This window comes from Oncorhynchus mykiss, chromosome 14 (genome assembly GCF_013265735.2).
Source record: "Oncorhynchus mykiss isolate Arlee chromosome 14, USDA_OmykA_1.1, whole genome shotgun sequence".
Lineage (NCBI taxonomy): Eukaryota > Metazoa > Chordata > Actinopteri > Salmoniformes > Salmonidae > Oncorhynchus > Oncorhynchus mykiss.
Genome location: NC_048578.1, coordinates 34,545,793 through 34,564,030, shown reverse-complemented (window position 1 = coordinate 34,564,030; position 18,238 = coordinate 34,545,793). Strand labels below are relative to the sequence as shown.

General features: G+C 43.6%; 1 protein-coding gene across 4 annotated transcripts in view; it reads right to left on the bottom strand.

Moving 5' to 3' along the window:
• Window positions 1-16,364, bottom strand: part of LOC110489175 (copper-transporting ATPase 1) — a 33,634-nt gene extending 17,270 nt beyond the window's left edge. Inside the window, exons 1-7 of one of the 4 annotated variants that reach the window (XM_036943383.1) lie at window positions 16,290-16,364; window positions 8,263-8,396; window positions 4,471-5,005; window positions 2,438-3,190; window positions 1,851-2,081; window positions 1,249-1,412; window positions 114-275 (exon numbers count right to left, since the gene is read on the bottom strand). In XM_036943383.1, coding sequence (XP_036799278.1) covers window positions 114-275; window positions 1,249-1,412; window positions 1,851-2,081; window positions 2,438-3,190; window positions 4,471-5,005; window positions 8,263-8,382 — 1,965 coding nt within the window. In that variant the 5' untranslated portion in view covers window positions 8,383-8,396; window positions 16,290-16,364. Of the gene's footprint in view, window positions 1-113; window positions 276-1,248; window positions 1,413-1,850; window positions 2,082-2,437; window positions 3,191-4,470; window positions 5,006-8,262; window positions 8,397-11,450; window positions 11,471-11,671; window positions 11,963-16,289 lie in introns of those variants that run through there. The other 3 variants (XM_036943384.1, XM_036943382.1, XM_036943385.1) reach the window with 3 other exon arrangements.
• Window positions 16,365-18,238: the final 1,874 nt, after the last annotated feature.

Genomic DNA, 18,238 nt, shown 5'->3' with positions numbered 1-18,238 from the left:
CTAGGTAAAGAAACTGATATCACATGGTCATGAAGGGCAGAGGAGAGGGGTTGGATGACCCAGTTGGGATGAACAAATTAATGAATGATTGAAAAAAAAAAATAATGAAGTACCTCTATGAGTTTGATGACGTCTCTCGGTCCCGTCACCTCCGGGTCGTACTTGATGTGGGCTTTGTTGGTTGCCAGGGCAACAGAGGCGTAGACGATACCGTTCTCTTTCATCAGGCTGGACTCTATTTTGTGAACGCAGGAGGCACAAGTCATTCCCCTGACCTGGAGAGAGGTGGAGAGGAGAATGTACTGTTGAAAAGGGGACATCTAGCAGGGGTATAGCACAGAGACAATCTGGGATTATTCAAGAGGGAACAGAGGCAGTGGAAATATCCCTAGCCCTATAAAACATCATGATTGTGAGATTCATCCAAATCACATCATTATGGTGTGGTGATGAGAATCAGAACACCAAATCACACCAGTATGGTGTGTTGATGAGAATCAGAACACCAAATCACACCATTATGGTGTGGTGATGAGAATCAGAACACCAAATCACACCAGTATGGTGTGTTGATGAGAATCAGAACACCAAATCACACCAGCATGGTGTGGTGATGAGAATCAGAACACCAAATCACACCAGTAAGGTGTGTTGATGAGAATCAGAACACCAAATCACACCAGCATGGTGTGGTGATGAGAATCAGAACACCAAATCACACCAGTAAGGTGTGTTGATGAGAATCAGAACACCAAATCACACCATTATGGTGTGGTGATGAGAATCAGAACACCAAATCACACCAGTATGGTGTGTTGATGAGAATCAGAACACCAAATCACATCATTATGGTGTGTTGATGAGAATCAGAACACCAAATCACACCATTATGGTGTGTTGATGAGAATCAGAACACCAAATCACACCATTATGGTGTGGTGATGAGAATCAGAACACCAAATCACATCATTATGGTGTGGTGATGAGAATCAGAACACCAAATCACACCATTATGGTGTGGTGATGAGAATCAGAACACCAAATCACACCATTATGGTGTGGTGATGAGAATCAGAACACCAAATCACATCATTATGGTGTGGTGATGAGAATCAGAACACCAAATCACACCATTATGGTGTGGTGATGAGAATCAGAACACCAAATCACACCATTATGGTGTGGTGATGAGAATCAGAACACCAAATCACACCATTATGGTGTGGTGATGAGAATCAGAACACTCACCACAAGTTCCAGACTTCCATCAGAACCCTCATAGTTCTCCATGACAGAAGCAGTGAAGCCCAACTCTCTGACATACTCTGCTATCTTCAGAGGGTCCATCACCTCAGGGTTATAACGGACCTCAGCCTTACTAGCCATCAGGGCCACCAGCACAGAGTAGATACCTGCACAGAGGAACGCAGGACAATGTTAAGACTAATGCAACATAGCCATTTTAATCACTTTCCTATCGAACTGATACATGAGTTTGGTGCTAAAGGGAGACAAGAGTAAATATACAAGTGATTAATGCCTTTACTAAAGGCCTGGGGTTTCCTGACCAGGTAGAAGTCCACGGCCTTCATAACACCCTACACGTTCCTCCCATGTTACTTAAAAACTGCCATCGTAAATCTTAAACTGACACCATTTATGACACTTTTCCGTACCAGATACGACAGCTAGCTTCTGTAAAGAACAGGCTCTATGTCAGTGTTCCTGATAGATCTACACTATAGTTCCCATCAGTAGTCAGTACCGGGTTGTGTTAATTACCAAAGAAAATGGACTGAAACAGGGAGTAAATCATTTGCATGCCCTAAATGAACATAATCTCCTCTCACCATGTTCATTCTTCAGGTTCCTCTCAATGTTGGCCACACAGGACGCACAGGTCATTCCACCAATCTGGATGAAGCATTTAGCGAGGGTGTTTGGGGCCCCCTTAACACACTGTGCAGCGCCCCTCTCTGTGTCGCTGTCCAGCTCCTTCTCCTTGACAGGGGCGGGGGAAGGGGACAGGGAAGGGGGCGAGGGGGGACTGATAACCGGGACGGTCAACAGGGAGTTGGTTTCTAAAAAAAGGACAATGTAGCAACAATGAGTTTCCATTTCACGTCAGTTTCTCATTCTGCTTTCTATGGCTGTTCTTCAGCTACTGTTCTGGGAAGTTTACATGAGTAACAAAATAGACACAGATTCATTTGTTTTGCTTCACAGCACAGCCTTTAGGCTAGAGATATTATTAGGTGTAGGGTTGCAAATTTCCAGAAACTTCCACAAAGACAGAAATTCCTGTTGTATGATTCCCAGAATAAGGAGAGAGGGAATCCTCCCAACCAGGATCTCTGAAAAACCTGGGAACGTACTGGCTGAATTTTGAAACCCTAGTTAGGAGGATAAAAATAATACAAACCGCCCATCAACTCACCAGGCAGGAAGGCATCAAATCCCATGTCCTCTATGGCCTCTCTGAGCTCCTCTGGTTGGGTGAGGAGAGGGTCGTACTCAAACGCCCCTCTGTGATTGGCCAGCGACACTTTGGCTGACCGCACCCCTTTCCTCTGAGAAAGCATCCCCTCGATGGACTGAACACAGAACCCACAGGTCATCCCCTCGATATGGATTAGGGCCGTGGTCGTCAGAGGCTGGCTGTAGCAGGGCTGGGTGGAGGAGAGGCCGGCCTGGGACGACGGTGGCGGTGTGGTGGATGTAGGGCTAACACCTCCAGAGGTAGAGCTCCAGGGTTGGGTTTTAAACGTCCCCGGTGGCAGGGCCTCGATGGCTTGCTGTAGCCCAGACACAGTCACTCTCCCCGGGTCGTAGTGGATGGAGGCGCTCTCGCTCTCCAACAATACCTCTATGGAGGTCACCCCAGCCAGCTTGGAGATGTTATCCTGGATGTTTACCACACAGGAGCGGCAGTGCATGCCTGTCACCCTGAGGGTAGTCTGGGCCGAGTCTGTGGACACCTCAGAATCCTCGGTGGAACATTCCACTGGTGGTGGGGGTGATAGGGCAGCGCTTAGCAACCGCTCCATCTCACTGACGGACAGCTGCAGGGGGCGGGGCTTGGACTTGGGTGTGGCTTTGAAGCCTGCCTTGGCGATCTGGGCGATGATGTCTTCGATAGTGATGAGGTACGGCAGGTAGAGAACAGTGGCCTCCTGGGAGTCTAGAACCACTGGCGGAGAACACACAAGGGAAACATTCATAAATGATAATCTCCAGGAATCCAAAAGTATCACTGTGTTGAGGACAGAAAAACAGGAGATAGTTTTTTTTTTTTTTACAGATTATTCCTGACCCTGAAATGCAAGTTAATGTTAAGTGAGAATACTAGACTATTACAACTTCCCATATTCATTCATCGCTATAGAATGCAAAGTCAGATACAGGACCAGTGCAGTCAATTTTTATTTTCCACACACACACACACACACACACACACACCACTATGAGATTGGAATAATACTGTGAAATTGTGAAAACAGCTGTTTGAAAAGAAGTTTCAGCCTGTTTTAGCTGGATGGAATTTTGGTCCTGCCTGATGACATCACCAGCTGGTAAATTATACTTTTAAAAAAATATATAAAAACAACAATTTCTAAGATGTTACTGAGTGACAGTTCACAGAAGGAAATCAGTCAATGTTTAAGTCAATTCATTAAGCCCTAATCTATGGATTCCACATCACTGGGCAGGGGCGCAGCCCTGGGTGGGCTTGGGCCCCACATTGGAGGCTGGCCCAGACAATCAGAATGAGCCCCCCCCCCCAATAAAAACGATTTATTACAGACAGAAATACTCCTCAGCACCCCCTCAGATGATCCCGCAGGGGAAGAAGCCGGATGTGGAGGTCCCGGGCTGCCGTGGTTCCACGTGGTCTGCGGTTGTGAGGCCGGTTGGCGTACTGACACATTCTGTAAATTGACGGCGGCTTATGAAATGAACACTAAATACCATGGCAACAGCTCTGGTGGACATTCCTGCAGTCAACATGCCAATTGCACGCTCCCTAAAAACTTGAAACATGTGTGGCATTGTGTTTCTCTTCTATTTCAGCTCATGAAACATGGGACCAACACTTTACATGTTGAGTTTATATTTTTGTTCAGTGTAGTTAATAGATCGATAAGAAAAGAGAGTTCAACATCTCTGCCAATAATTTCCGTTTTCCCCTCCCCGCTCAGACCACTGCCAGACAATCCGAGCAAAATTCTTGCTTGAGAAATTGCTCTTCGCTTTTTGTTTCTTTTTGACCATTTTAATTGAAAACAAATCACAGTAAGACACTTCATTGTTACCAAGAAATGATTTGATATTGAGATTAAAACAGCTGCATCGAACCTTTAGCAAGATCAGCACTACACTCGATCAGAACTCATCGATTCACGATCAAATGATAAATGGCCTTCAGTGTAAAACCGGTGGCTACTACGCAATACAAAGTAACAAAGTTACCTTTGATTTTCTCAACTCCTTTGAGCTTGCCAATCTTCCCTTCGATGGTGGTGGTGCAGGACAGACAGACCATGCCCTCGATCCGCATCTTCACCAGCTGAGGCTGTGAGGATGTGGCCGGGGCTGACACTGTGACTGTGGCAGGAGCTGGGCCTGAGACCAGAGTTTCCTCTGTTGGGCTATTGGATGTAGGGACCTCCAGGAGTGGGGCCAAGCTACTAACCACCTCCCCCAGCTGCACTACACTGATCAGGGCAGGGATGAAGGTAACAGACACCCCCCTCTGGTCCTTGTTCTCCTGGACCTCTAGGACCCCCTGGAGCTGAGCTAGCCTGGTCAGAGCCTCCTGTTGGGCTTCGGGGGTGAGAAGGGCTGGGGTGGGGATCAGCTGGGTCTCCGTGAGCACCACGGAGGAAGTGGTAGTGTCTGAGAGGATGGAGTCAAACCCCATGTCCTCCACGGCCTCAGCCAGGGACTCCGGGGTGTGATGGCTGTGGTCGAAGATGATGCTGGCATTCTTCAGCTCCAGAGACACCTACCAGAAAAAAAAAATGCCAAACAAACAGAATAATTAAAAAACACTTTATACTGAAATGAACAGAAGTGAGAGCTGATATACAGTAATGCAGTTTCTAAAACTAGGCTTTGAAACTAAACAGAATTATACAGCTGTTATAAAATTATGCCATGGAGACATGCAGTCATTGACAGCCATAAAAAAATGGTCATGTCATGGTTACTATGTAAATCAGCACAATTCTGAGATTCATGGCTGAAATCACATACACTGAGACGGTTCCTAAAACCATAGGAAGCTACGATCAATAGGACATCAAATCTATTCCACATAAACAAGTTGTCTGAAGATGATCCTTGTGCAGCTTCAAGAGGAAGTCACCTGGAATGCATTTCAATTAACGTCGACAGGATCGGTGTGTCGCCCACCCCCGTCGCCCCCCCTTCAGGGCGGTTGAGCTAACGTATGCTAATGCGATTAGCATGAGGTTGTAAGTAACAAGAACCTTTCCCAGGACATAGACACATCTGATATTGGCAGAAAGCTTAAATTCTTGTTAATCTAACTGCACTGTCCAATTTACAGTAGCTATTACAGTGAAATAATACCATGCTATTGTTTGAGGAGAGAGAGCACAGTTATGAACTTGAACATGTATTAATTAACCAATTAGGCACCTTTGGGCAGTATTGATCTAAAATACACCTGGGCTGGAATAACACATTATGGCCTTTATAAGGCAATTCAAAGATGAAAAAAAAACATGTTTTTTTTCGTATTATCTTTTACCAGATCTAATGGGTTATATTCTCCTACAGTCATTTAACATTTCCACAAACTTTAAAGTGTTTCCTTTCAAATGGTATCAAGAATATGTATATCCTTGCTTCAGGTCCTGAGCTACAGGCAGTTTGAGTTGGGAATGTCATTTTAGGCAAACATTGAAAAACAAGGAGCGGATCCAAATTAACAGGTGTGCCTTGTTAAAAGTTAATTTGTGGAATTTCTTTCCTTCGGAATGCGTTTGAGCCAATCAGTTGTGTTGTGACAAGGTAGGGGTGGTATACAGAAGATAGCCCTATTTGGTAAAAGACCCAAGTCCGTATTATGGCAAGAACAGCTCAAATAAGCAAAGGGAACCAACAGTCCATTATTACTTTAAGACATGAAGGTCAGTCAATACGGAACATTTCAAGAGTTTGAATGTTTCTTCAAGTGCAGTCGCACAAACCATCAGGCGCTATGATGAAACTGGCTCTCATGAGGACCGCCACAGGAAAGGAAGACCCAGAGTTACCTCTGCTGCAGAGGATAAGTTCATCATAAGATAAGTTTACCAGCCTCAGAAATTTCAGCCCAAATAAACGCTTCAGAGTTCAAGTAACAGACACATCAACTGTTCAGAGACTTTGCAAATCAGGCCTTCATGGTCGAATTGCTGCAAAGAAACCACTACTAAAGGACACCACTAAGAAGAAAAGACTGGCTTGAGCCAGGAAACATGAACAATGGACATTAGACCGGTGGAAATCTGTCACTTGGTCTGATGAGTCCAAATTAGATTTTTGGTTCTACCTGCGAGAACTTGTGAGATGCAGAGTAAGTGAACCTCCACAATCACCCGACCTCAACCCAATTGAGGTGGTTTGGGATGAGTCGGACCGCAGAGTGAAGGAAAAGCAGCCAATAAGTGCTCAGCATATGTGGGAACTCCTTCAAGACTGTTGGAAAAGCATTCTAGGTGAAGCTGGTTGAGAGAATGCCAAGAGTGTGCAAAGCTGTCATCAATGCAAACGGTGGCTACTTTGAAGAATATAAAATATATCTTTGATTTGTTTAACTACATGATTCCATGTGTGTTATTTCATAGTTTTGATGTCTTCACTATTATTCTACAATGTAGAAATAGTCAAAAATAAAAATGAATAAGTGTGTTCCAACTTTTGATTGGTACTGTATATAAAGAGGAGTGCATTGGCCTCAGAAGCTTCCAGCATGTTCTAGTAGCAATACAAAGAACCCATTTCTCACACACACACACACACACGGAAACTTGTGATTAACTGACGCCATCACATGACCACTCAGCCCTGACTGAAATGCAAGTTAAAAACACAGGAGGGAAGTGTGTGTACGTACCAGAGATTATCTATGTTTTCCTAAGTGTGTGTGTGTGTGTGTCAGGGAGAGCGAGAGTGAATGAGAGACTGTCCTTTCCTCATACAGTCTACTACTGTTTTTAACTTTGACAAGGGTCAAAAACTATCCTACAGGCCTACCGTCCACATTCAACAACAATGTATTCACTCCTCACTTAAAAAGGACATGTACTGTTTCTTACAATAACACACATTAACGTCCCTTGACCCTTTAAGGAACTGATGACATTGCCCAGCCTTCGTCTGCTACCCGTTCAGCCGGTTATCGACCCACAATAACCAAATGACAGTCCTGTAAAGACCAGCTCTCTGTCAGGAACAACGCGATTACATTATATCCTCATTAACCTGTGCCTGAGGGGTAAACACACAGAGAAGGCCAGGCCACATTTACTGCCATCTAGGACATCATTACAGCTGCTACACGGAATTAAAGATCACTGTTCATCATCAATTAAGCAATATAAACAAGCCACTCCCTTAGGGGAGAGGAGGAGGCTGAGCTGCATCCCAAATCACACCCTATTCCCCGATTCCTTGGTCAAAAGCAATGTGGGATGCATCCTGGAAATCAGATGCAATGGGATATTTAGTTAGGTGAAATGAAATACAAATTATAGTTGGTAAGAGACAAAATAAGGAAATGTTTTTTTGCTGCTCTCTCAACTCTAGCTAGTTAGTTTCACATCTAGTTTTTTTTAAATGTTCTGAAACTGTTTAAAAAAATAAAAATAAAAACGCAAACTCCGCTATTTTAAATCTCTGGAAATTGTGCAATGGTGTCAAGTCTATGGTGGAAATGCAGACTTGGCAGTTTGAAGACATTCTGTTTGAAAGGTGAAAGATTGATGAGCACAAAGCTGTAAGGGTGAAAACATCCTTCAGATCCTGTAAAATCAGTTGGATGTGTAGGTTATAATCTAACACATGTACATGTCACACAAAGGCCTATCCTATAAAGTTGTGATACACATGTTAAAACACATTGGGTCAGTTTCCCAGATTGCGCCTAGTCCTGGACAACAACAAAAATAAACACAAATCATGCTCACGGGAGTCCAGGACTAGGCTTAATCTGGATCTGGGAAACCTCTCCTAAATTTGTACCGGACCCACCTTGATGTGTACAACTCCAGGAAGACCCCCAATGCGCTGCTCAATAGACTGAACACAGGAAGTACAGGTCATCCCCTCCACACCCAGACAAACTGAGCTCAGCTTGACCTTTAGCGTCATTGTAAGTCCTTCGTCTGGGAACAAAACAAAAAGGACATTAGCATGGTTTCACATTCATAAGCTAGACTATTCACGAGCGCATGACAAGGATCTCGTTTCCCACGGCAAGAGAGTAAACAGAAATTAAACAGGCCAGTAAATATTACATTGATGTCATACACACCAAGAGAAGGATTCGTCAATGGGCTGATGTGCAGTAGCCCCTCTCAATAAATCACAAGGTCCAAAACTAAAATGTTCTATTTCTTGCATGTCACTCAATGACCCTTTCATGGTAGAGGTCGGCCGATTAATCGGAATGGCCGATTTAATTCGGGCCGATTTCAAGTTGTCATAATAAATCGGTATTTTTTTGGACAGCGATTTGCTGATTATTATTATTATTTTTTTTACACCTTTATTTAACTAGGCAAGTCCGTTAAGAACACATTCTTATTTTCAATGACGGCCTAGGAACGGTGGGTTAACTGTCTTGTTCAAGGGCAGAGCAACAGATTTGTACCTTGTCAGCTCAGAGATTTGAACTTGCAACCTTCCGGTTACTAGATCGAAGCTCTAACCACCTGCCTTACATTGCACGAGGAGCCTGCGTGGCAGGCTGACTACCTATTATGCGAGGGCAGCAAGAAGCCAAGGTAAGTTGCTAGCTAGCATTTAAACGTATCTTGTAAAAAACAATCTTAACAATCACTAGTTAAACTAGTAATATCAACAACCATGTGTAGTTATCTAGCGTGTCCTGCGTTGCATATAATCGATGCGGTGCCTGTTAATTTATCATCGAATCACAGCCTACTTCGACAAACAGGTGATGATTTAACAAGCGCATTTTCGAAAAAAGCAGTCGTTGCACCAATGTACCTAACCATAAACATCAATGCCTTTCTTTAAAATCAATACACAAGTATATATTTTTAAACCTGCATATTTAGTTAATATTGCTGGCTAACATGAATTTCTTATAACTATGGGAAATTGTGTAATTTCTCTTGCATTCCGTGCAAGCAGTCAGGGTATATGCAGCAGTTTGGGCCGCCTGGCTCGTTGTGAACTGTGTGAAGTCCATTTATTCCTAACAAAGGCCGTAATTAAATTTGCCAGAATTGTACATATTTATGACATAACATTGAAGGTTGTACAATGTAACAGCAATATTTAGACTTAGGGTTGCCATCCGTTAGATAAAATACGGAACGGTTCCGTATTTCACTGAAAGAATAAACGTTTTGTTTTTGAAATGATAGTTTCCGGATTCTACCATTTTAATGACCAAAGGCTTGTATTTCTGTGTGTTATTATGTTATAATTAAGTCTATGATTTGATAGAGTAGTCTGACTGAGCGATGGTAGGCACCAGCAGGCTCGTAAGCATTCATTCAAACAGCACTTTAGTGCGTTTTGCCAGCAGCTCTTCACTGTGCTTCAAGCATTGAGCTGTTTATGACTTCAAGGCTATCATCTCCCGAGATGAGGCTGGTGTAACCGATGTGAAATGGCTAGCTAGTTAGCGGGGTGCGTGCTAATAGCGTTTCAAACATCACTCGCTCTGAGACTTGGAGTACTAGTTCCCCTTGCTCTGCATGGGTAACGCTGCTTCGAGAGTGGCTGTTGTCAATGTGTTCCTGGTTCGAGCCCAGGAAGGGGCGAGGAGAGGGACGGAAGCTATACTGGCAATACTAAAGTGCCTATAAGTACATAGTCAAAGGTATATGAAATACAAATCGTATAGAGACAAATAGTCCTATAATTCCTATAACAACTACAACCTAAAACTTCTTACCTTTGAATATTGAAGACTCTTGTTAAAAGGAACCACCAGCTTTCATATGTTCTCATGTTCTGAGCAAGGAACTGAAACGTTAGCTTTCTTACATGGCACATATTGCACTTTTACTTTCTTCTCCAACACTTTGTTTTTGCATTATTTAAACCTAATTGAACATGTTTCATTATTCATCAATAAAATAGATTTTATTGATGTATTATATTAAGTTAAAATAAATCTACACAGGAGTTGTTTACAAAGAAGACCGTGAATGTTCCTAAGTGGCGAGTTACATTTGCCTTAAATCTACTTCAAAATCGATGGCAAGACCTGAAAATGGTTGTCTAGCAATGATCAACAACAAATTTGACAGAGCTTGAAGAATTTTGAAAAGAATAAATGGGCAAATGTTGCACAATCCTTTGTGGAAAGCTCTTAGAGACTTAACAAGGTATTTAAGATTAGATATTTCTGTACTTCACCAAATTCGCAAAATTTTCTAAAAACCTGTTTTCACTTTGTCATGAGTGAGAAATGGTTGAGAAAAATACATATTTAATCCATGTTGAATGCAGGCTGCAACACAACAAAATGTGGAATAAGTCAAGGGGTATGAATGCTTTCTGAAGCCAATATAAATACTAGTGTTGCTAAAAGCAGATCACAAGGATCCTGCCTAGCTACCTACCCATCTCTTCTTCAAATGTATTGGAATGACAAAGGATGTTTGTAAATCCTTTCATGGGTAACCCCGAAGCCATAATAGATGATCATGAGTGACACAGATAGGACATGCTGGTCACAGTAAGCAACATTTTGGAGACCTCTAGGACTGTCAGGACTACATCGACCTCAGAAAACAAGTTACATCATAAGTTAGTTAGCCAGGGCATGAAAGTCCTTTGGTTAGCTTCGCGTCACATAGCTAAACGTATTTATTGGATGCGTACTAATAACATGTTATGCAATGGATAAATCATTGGATTAATAGCTACTGTAACTAGGACACCACAGCAAATGTTCCGTAACTTAATTTCGTACAATCTTGTATTTTAAATCATAGCTATATTATATTAGCATAGCTAGCTAGCCCAATATTGGCCTAAAGGATAAAGGACCGTAACTAATTGAACGTTAAAATGTTCATTGTAAAAGGTGCATATCGGCTCCGGAAAACAGACAAATAGTCCATCTAACGTTAAAACGTCAATCGATTCTAAAAATGTCATTGAAAACAGAGCTAAATCCCTCTATTTTCACACCACATCAAAAATAATTACACAAATGCAAACTACACACTTACTGTATATTGTTTTAACCGGTTTATTTTTCCGTCGGGAAGCTCAACTTTGTCCAATGACTCATGTATAATATTACTGTAATGGGGAGATTCGTGATCACCGGATAGCTTTTATATAAAAACAAAATGCGACTGCTTTCCGACCAAGCACCAACAAACTAGCTAACTGAACCCAGTTAGCGAATGTAAACGTTATCAAGATAAACCATTTTTGAGATATTTACCTGTTTATCAAGAAGATAATCATGTAGTTAGCCAAGCAGGAGGGTGTTGACGTTGCAACAACAAAAAAACGATATTCGGATGCTAAAGGGGAGAAACGTGGCTTGCTTGCTTGCTTGCGATCTCCTTTTATCGCCACAACAAGTGCTGTGCTACAGCTTGTAGCTAAAATAGAAGAATATTGGCATTACTTGTTTAGGTTGTCGATGTGTGGTTTTTCATGCTGACTTCACACGGTTCAAATTGCGGCGGATCTGCGCAGGAGAGATGAGGAGCTGGGGAGGTGACGTGGGCGGCGTGTGATGAACTTGGGCGGGTGCATCTAAATAGTCTAAAGCTGGTGTCCTCCGTTGGTTTCGTCTCCTTCCCTTCATTTTTAGCGGATCAGTGAATACCCTTTGCACAGTTGATATTTTGTAGCCTATGTTGTTCAAAGCTGCACAAAGGCAAATTAAAATGTGTCGATTAGGTTAGAAATGTAGTTTTTCCTAGTCCGTTCTATTCTAACAAGTGTCAGTTTATGGTTCGAACAACCCAACCTGTAATGCAACTTGAGTAGGGGCCAAGGTTATTATTGCAGGCCTAGCAGTTAGACCATGAATGCAGGTTCAAACATAGGACTAACAATGGCATCGACTTTCAAACAAACAATAAAATAAAAACGTGGTTTGCCTAATTATCCACTCAAATGTCAAGTGTATGCCTCTCCTCAGCTTGCTCTCGCTGTGTAGGCAATTGAACGTTGTAAGCCTTTATCCCTCACTGTGAACTGATGTCCTATGATAATATGACAGATCGTTTGTCATTCTAAATGTGTGGCTGTAAATTCTTTACCCGTTTTAAAACTAAAAACTAACTACATAGATGTGATTTAAGAAAGTAATACCCGAAGGCTTTACTAATTCAGAGATTGTCTGCAATTTGCCTGGATCAGGTGCAGTGCTTGACTTGCACTGAAATATTCTGAACAAAAATATAAATGCATCATGTAAAGTATTGGTCCCATGTTTCATGAGCTGAAATAAAAGATCCCCAAAATATTCTCTCTCATGTTTTGTGCACAAATTTGTTTACATCCCTGTTAGTGAGAATTTCTCCTTTGCCAAGATAATCCATCCACATCAATATCAAGATTAAACAGCATGCTCATTACATAGGTGCACCTTGTACTGGGGACAATAAAAGGCCACTCTAAAATGTGCCGTTTTGTCACACAACACAATGCCACAGATGTCTCAAGTTTTGAGGGAGCGTGCAATTGGCATGTTGACTGCAGGAATGTCCACCAGAGCTGTTGCCAGAGAATAGTATGTTCATTTCTCTGCCATAAACCGCCTCCAAAGTCATTTTAGAGAATTTGGCAGTACGTCAAACTGGCTGTTGGGTTATACAACGGACGAGTAGCCAGCAGTTGAAGCTTTACATTTTTCTGCATCGGAAGAGCCTCTGTCTGGGTGGAAAGGTAACTTTTGAAAGTGCCATGCTTAGATTCATAAGGAAGTCTAAGATTGAATTATTTGCAAACAAGATACTCTGGTTTGCCATGGAGAAATATGGTAAGAACGCCTAGTTCTCTGTCCATTCTTCCCTGAAACGTCTATTTTCATTATTTTGAGTCTTTCTCAACATTTTGTGTTGATTGCAAGCTGATTTTCCTCAATCAACACACAAATAAATATTAAAAACATATTTAATAGAGAAATTGGTGATTTTATCAATGTAATGAGATTGAAAATATTAGGCTGTTATGACATTGACATTAAACTGATTGTATAGCCTACTAACCAGATGTGTTAAAAATTGTGTTTCATTTGTAGCCTAGGCCTATGAATTACCTGCTATTATGTTCTGTTCTTCAGACTTTCAGCTGAGAAAAAAATTGTCCCAAGGTCAAACCTATTGCTGACCCCTGATGTATGTACATAGTTTAGCAGGAATAAGAGGGTGTCGGAAGTTGTCTCACCTAGGGCGGCAGAACGCCTTGGTGGAATCAGCCAGACAGGTGTTTTCCCCATCTGAACGTGCACTAGCTGCTGGTGCATATGCGTGCGTACCGCTTATTGCGGACATTCCTGGCCTATATTATCAGCGACAGAGCGGCAATTCGCCAACTATCTACATACACTCAGTCCTAATGGCTGGCCTCCTGGAAGGCGTTTCACAGACGAATTGAACGAGAAAAGTACTTTTGCTATTTTTTTTTTCTTACTGTACTATAACCAAACTTATTCGTTCAACTTTGTCATTGGTTTATGACTCGGTTATTTCAGTGTTGCAGTCAGCAGCAGATAGTAGTAACAAGCTTATTATTAAAAATGCTTTTTTAAATTATGTCTACAGCCCACAGCCCACTGACTCACTGTTATGAATTGGCTCGAGCGGGGTTCTTCTAAACTACAATCTGCGCCACTATTTTACGTTGCTGATGTAAATCCCGATTGAATAATTAACATTATGGCGTGCACTAAAGTGTGTGATTGACCACTCTGTTTTTGTTATAACAATGTTGTTATATAATAATATCATTATTATAATGCATATAAGCTATAATCTCTATGATTACACAGACACATTAAAACGTGCATATAGACACATTTATGTGCATTGAATATCATGACGAGGCAGGCAGGTAGTTGTTTATTTCATTGCCTGAATTTCGAATCAAATATATCATATTCTGTTGTTTTTTTTTTAGATTTCCCACTTTTCAGGATGAAGTGAAGACATCACATCAGAAGGCCAAACCCTGCAAAGCCTTGAGCCAAGAGGGATGTGGTGACCAGTTCAACCTAGATTTCCCCTCACCCTGCACACAGGTCTGTGGAGGACTGGGAAAGCTGTCACACCAACACAGGTCTGTGGAGGACTGGAACACGCTGTCACACCAACACAGGTCTGTGGAGGACTGGAACACGCTGTCACACCAACACAGGTCTGTGGAGGACTGGGACACGCTGTCACACCAACACAGGTCTGTGGAGGACTGGGACACGCTGTCACACCAACACAGGTCTGTGGAGGACTGGGACACGCTGTCACACCAACACAGGTCTGTGGAGGACTGGGACACGCTGTCACACAGGTCTGTGGAGGACTGGGACACGCTGTCACACCGGTCTGTGGAGGACAGGAACACGCTGTCACACCCACACAGGTCTGTGGAGGACTGGGACACACTGTCACACCCACACAGGTCTGTGGAGGACTGGGACACGCTGTCACATCCACACAGGTCTGTGGAGGACTGGGACACCCTGCCACACCCTACCTGCGGTCCACACGCCCAGACCTCATACAGCTGCTCATCAAGAGCCACTCCAACCATCTGCAGTAGGTCAACTTCAAGGTGAAGATCTGTAGACAAAAAAAGTGCACTATATAGGGAATAGGGTGCCATTTGGGATGAAGACTTATGCTTCCGGTAGTAAAATGTGCTCCCTGAGGTAAAGATCTAGGATCAGTTTACCTAACCCAAAACCGTATCTGTAAACAGTGTGAAAAGCGTAAAACTGCTCTTAGATAAATGTCTATGGACATGTTCCTACTGGGACACCAGCACTCACCTTCTTCCCCAACTGCCTCACCCCTTTCAATCCACCCCATTCTATCCAACCTGTTCTCCCCTCCTTAACCTCCCTCCTTCATTAATAACCGACACTCAGCCCCAGTCAAGCCCCGGAGGCAGAGGTGTGCAGTAGAACGCCCACAACAAAGGGAAAGGGAGAGAGAGGAGAGAGTGAGAGTGAGAGAGAGAGATGGCCGTCTGCCTTAAACAATGTGTGACCTTTATTCTAGCCGTCTGTCTACAGCAACCATTATGACTCATCACTCCTAATGTAGCCTACTTCACACTCTGCCTGATGCTAGGAGACTGTGTGTGTGTGTCAGACCTGGGTTCAAATAGTAGTTTAAATATTTGAAATACTTTGTGTGTTTGCTTGAGCCAGCATTGTGTATAAAGCGGGATTTGTACTTTTAGGACTATTTTATTGGTTTCATTGCACCAGGGAAGTTCAATCAAACCCAGAGAAAAGTATTTTAAATGATCTCAAATTCGATTTGAACCGAGGTCTGGTGTGTGTATGGAATAAATTGGCTTAGCTAACTTATGCAAAGAGTGCCAATGTAAAAATTTTTAAAAAACACCCTATTTCCTATGTAGTGCACTACTTTTGACCAGGACTATTTAGAAGAAAAGAGTCCCCATAGGATAACCTTTTTTGGTTATAGGTTAAAAAAAATAAAAAATAAAAATAAAAAACTTTTGGGTTCTTTATAGAACCCTTTGTGCAGAGGGTTCTACATGGGAACCAAAACGGTTCTAAATGCAACCAAAACGGGTTCTTCAAAGGGTTCTCCTATGGGACAGCCGACGGGGAAGGGGCTGAGCTGGACTCAAGGAAAGAAACAAATCTCCAAAAACACCCCTAACCACGACTAGCCTACTTCAATACGCTAACTAACTAACCAAAAATACAGCGGGTGGTACGCCCAGTTCTAACTAGGGTATTTAGACAAATTATTCCTACGGGTAATGTAGGCCCATGGGCAACTTGTTTTGGTAGCCCCTTTTCCCACCATCAAACTAACAGTCAAACACCATAACCAAAACATACTCACATAATACAGAACAAATGTGACTTGTAGGAGCAAAAAGACAGCTCAATCTAAAGAGAGCAAGAGATTGATTGAGACACAGAGATGGAGCTCCAGAGAAAACAACTGACTGGGTTTTTAAACCAAGGGAAAGGATGTGATTGGGTAGGAGAAAAGGAGAAGGTGTTTTCTGATTGGCGACTGATTGGGGAATGATGATTGTCACCTGTGAGGAGGGGAGAAGGAGAGAAAAGAAATGCACACAGGATACCTGTATCCTTAACACAGGCAATTACATCCCACATCACAGCCAGGGAGTTACACCCCACATCATGACCAGGGAGTTACACCCCACATCATGACCAGGGAGTTACACCCCACATCACAGCCAGGGAGTTACACCCCACATCATGACCAGGGAGTTACACCCCTCATCATAGCCAGGGAATTACACCCCACATCATGACCAGGGAATCACACCCCACATCATGACCAGGGAGTTACACCCCACATCATGACCAGGGAATTACACCCCACATCACAGCCAGGAGGTTACACCCCTCATCATAGTCAGGGAGTTACACCCCACATCACAGCCAGGGAGTTACACCCCTCATCATAGTCAGGGAATTAAACCCCACATCATAGCCAGGGAGTTACACCCCACACCATAGCCAGGGAGTTACACCCCACATCACAGCCAGGGAGTTACACCCCACATCATGACCAGGGAGTTACACCCCACATCACAGCCAGGGAGTTACACCCCACATCGTGACCAGGGAGTTACACCTACATCACAGCCAGGGAGTTACACCCCACATCATGACCAGGGAGTTACACCCCACATCATGACCAGGGAGTTACACCCCACATCATGACCAGGGAGTTACACCCCTCATCATAGCCAGGGAATTACACCCCACATCATGACCAGGGAATTACACCCCACATCATGACCAGGGAGTTACACCCCACATCATGCCAGGGAATTACACCCCACATCACAGCCAGGGAGTTACACCCCACATCACAGCCAGGGACTAACACCCCACATCATGACCAGGGAGTTACACCCCACATCACAGCCAGGGAGTTACACCCCACATCGTGACCAGGGAGTTACACCTACATCACAGCCAGGGAGTTACACCCCACATCATGACCAGGGAGTTACACCCCACATCATGACCAGGGAGTTACACCCCACATCATGACCAGGGAGTTACACCCCTCATCATAGCCAGGGAATTACACCCCACATCATGACCAGGGAATTACACCCCACATCATGACCAGGGAGTTACACCCCACATCATGCCAGGGAATTACACCCCACATCACAGCCAGGGAGTTACACCCCACATCACAGCCAGGGACTAACACCCCACATCATGACCAGGGAGTTACACCCCACATCGTGACCAGGGAGTTACACCTACATCACAGCCAGGGAGTTACACCCCACATCATGACCAGGGAGTTACACCCCACATAATGACCAGGGAATTACACCCCACATCACAGCCAGGGAGTTACACCCCACATCATGACCAGGGAGTTACACCCCACATCACAGCCAGGGAATTACACCCCACACCACAGCCAGGGAGTTACACCCCACATCACAGCCAGGGAGTTACACCCCACATCACAGCCAGGGAGTTACACCCCACATCACAGCCAGGGAATTACACCCCACATCATAACCAGGGAATTACACCCCACATCACAGCCAGGGAGTTACACCCCACATCACAGCCAGGGAGTTACACCCCACATCACAGCCAGGGAGTTACACCCCACATCACAGCCAGGGAATTACACCCCACATCATAACCAGGGAATTACACCCCACATCACAGCCAGGGAGTTACACCCCACATCATGACCAGGGAGTTACACCCCACATCACAGCCAGGGAGTTACACCCCACATCACATGACCAGGGAATTACACCCCACACCACAGCC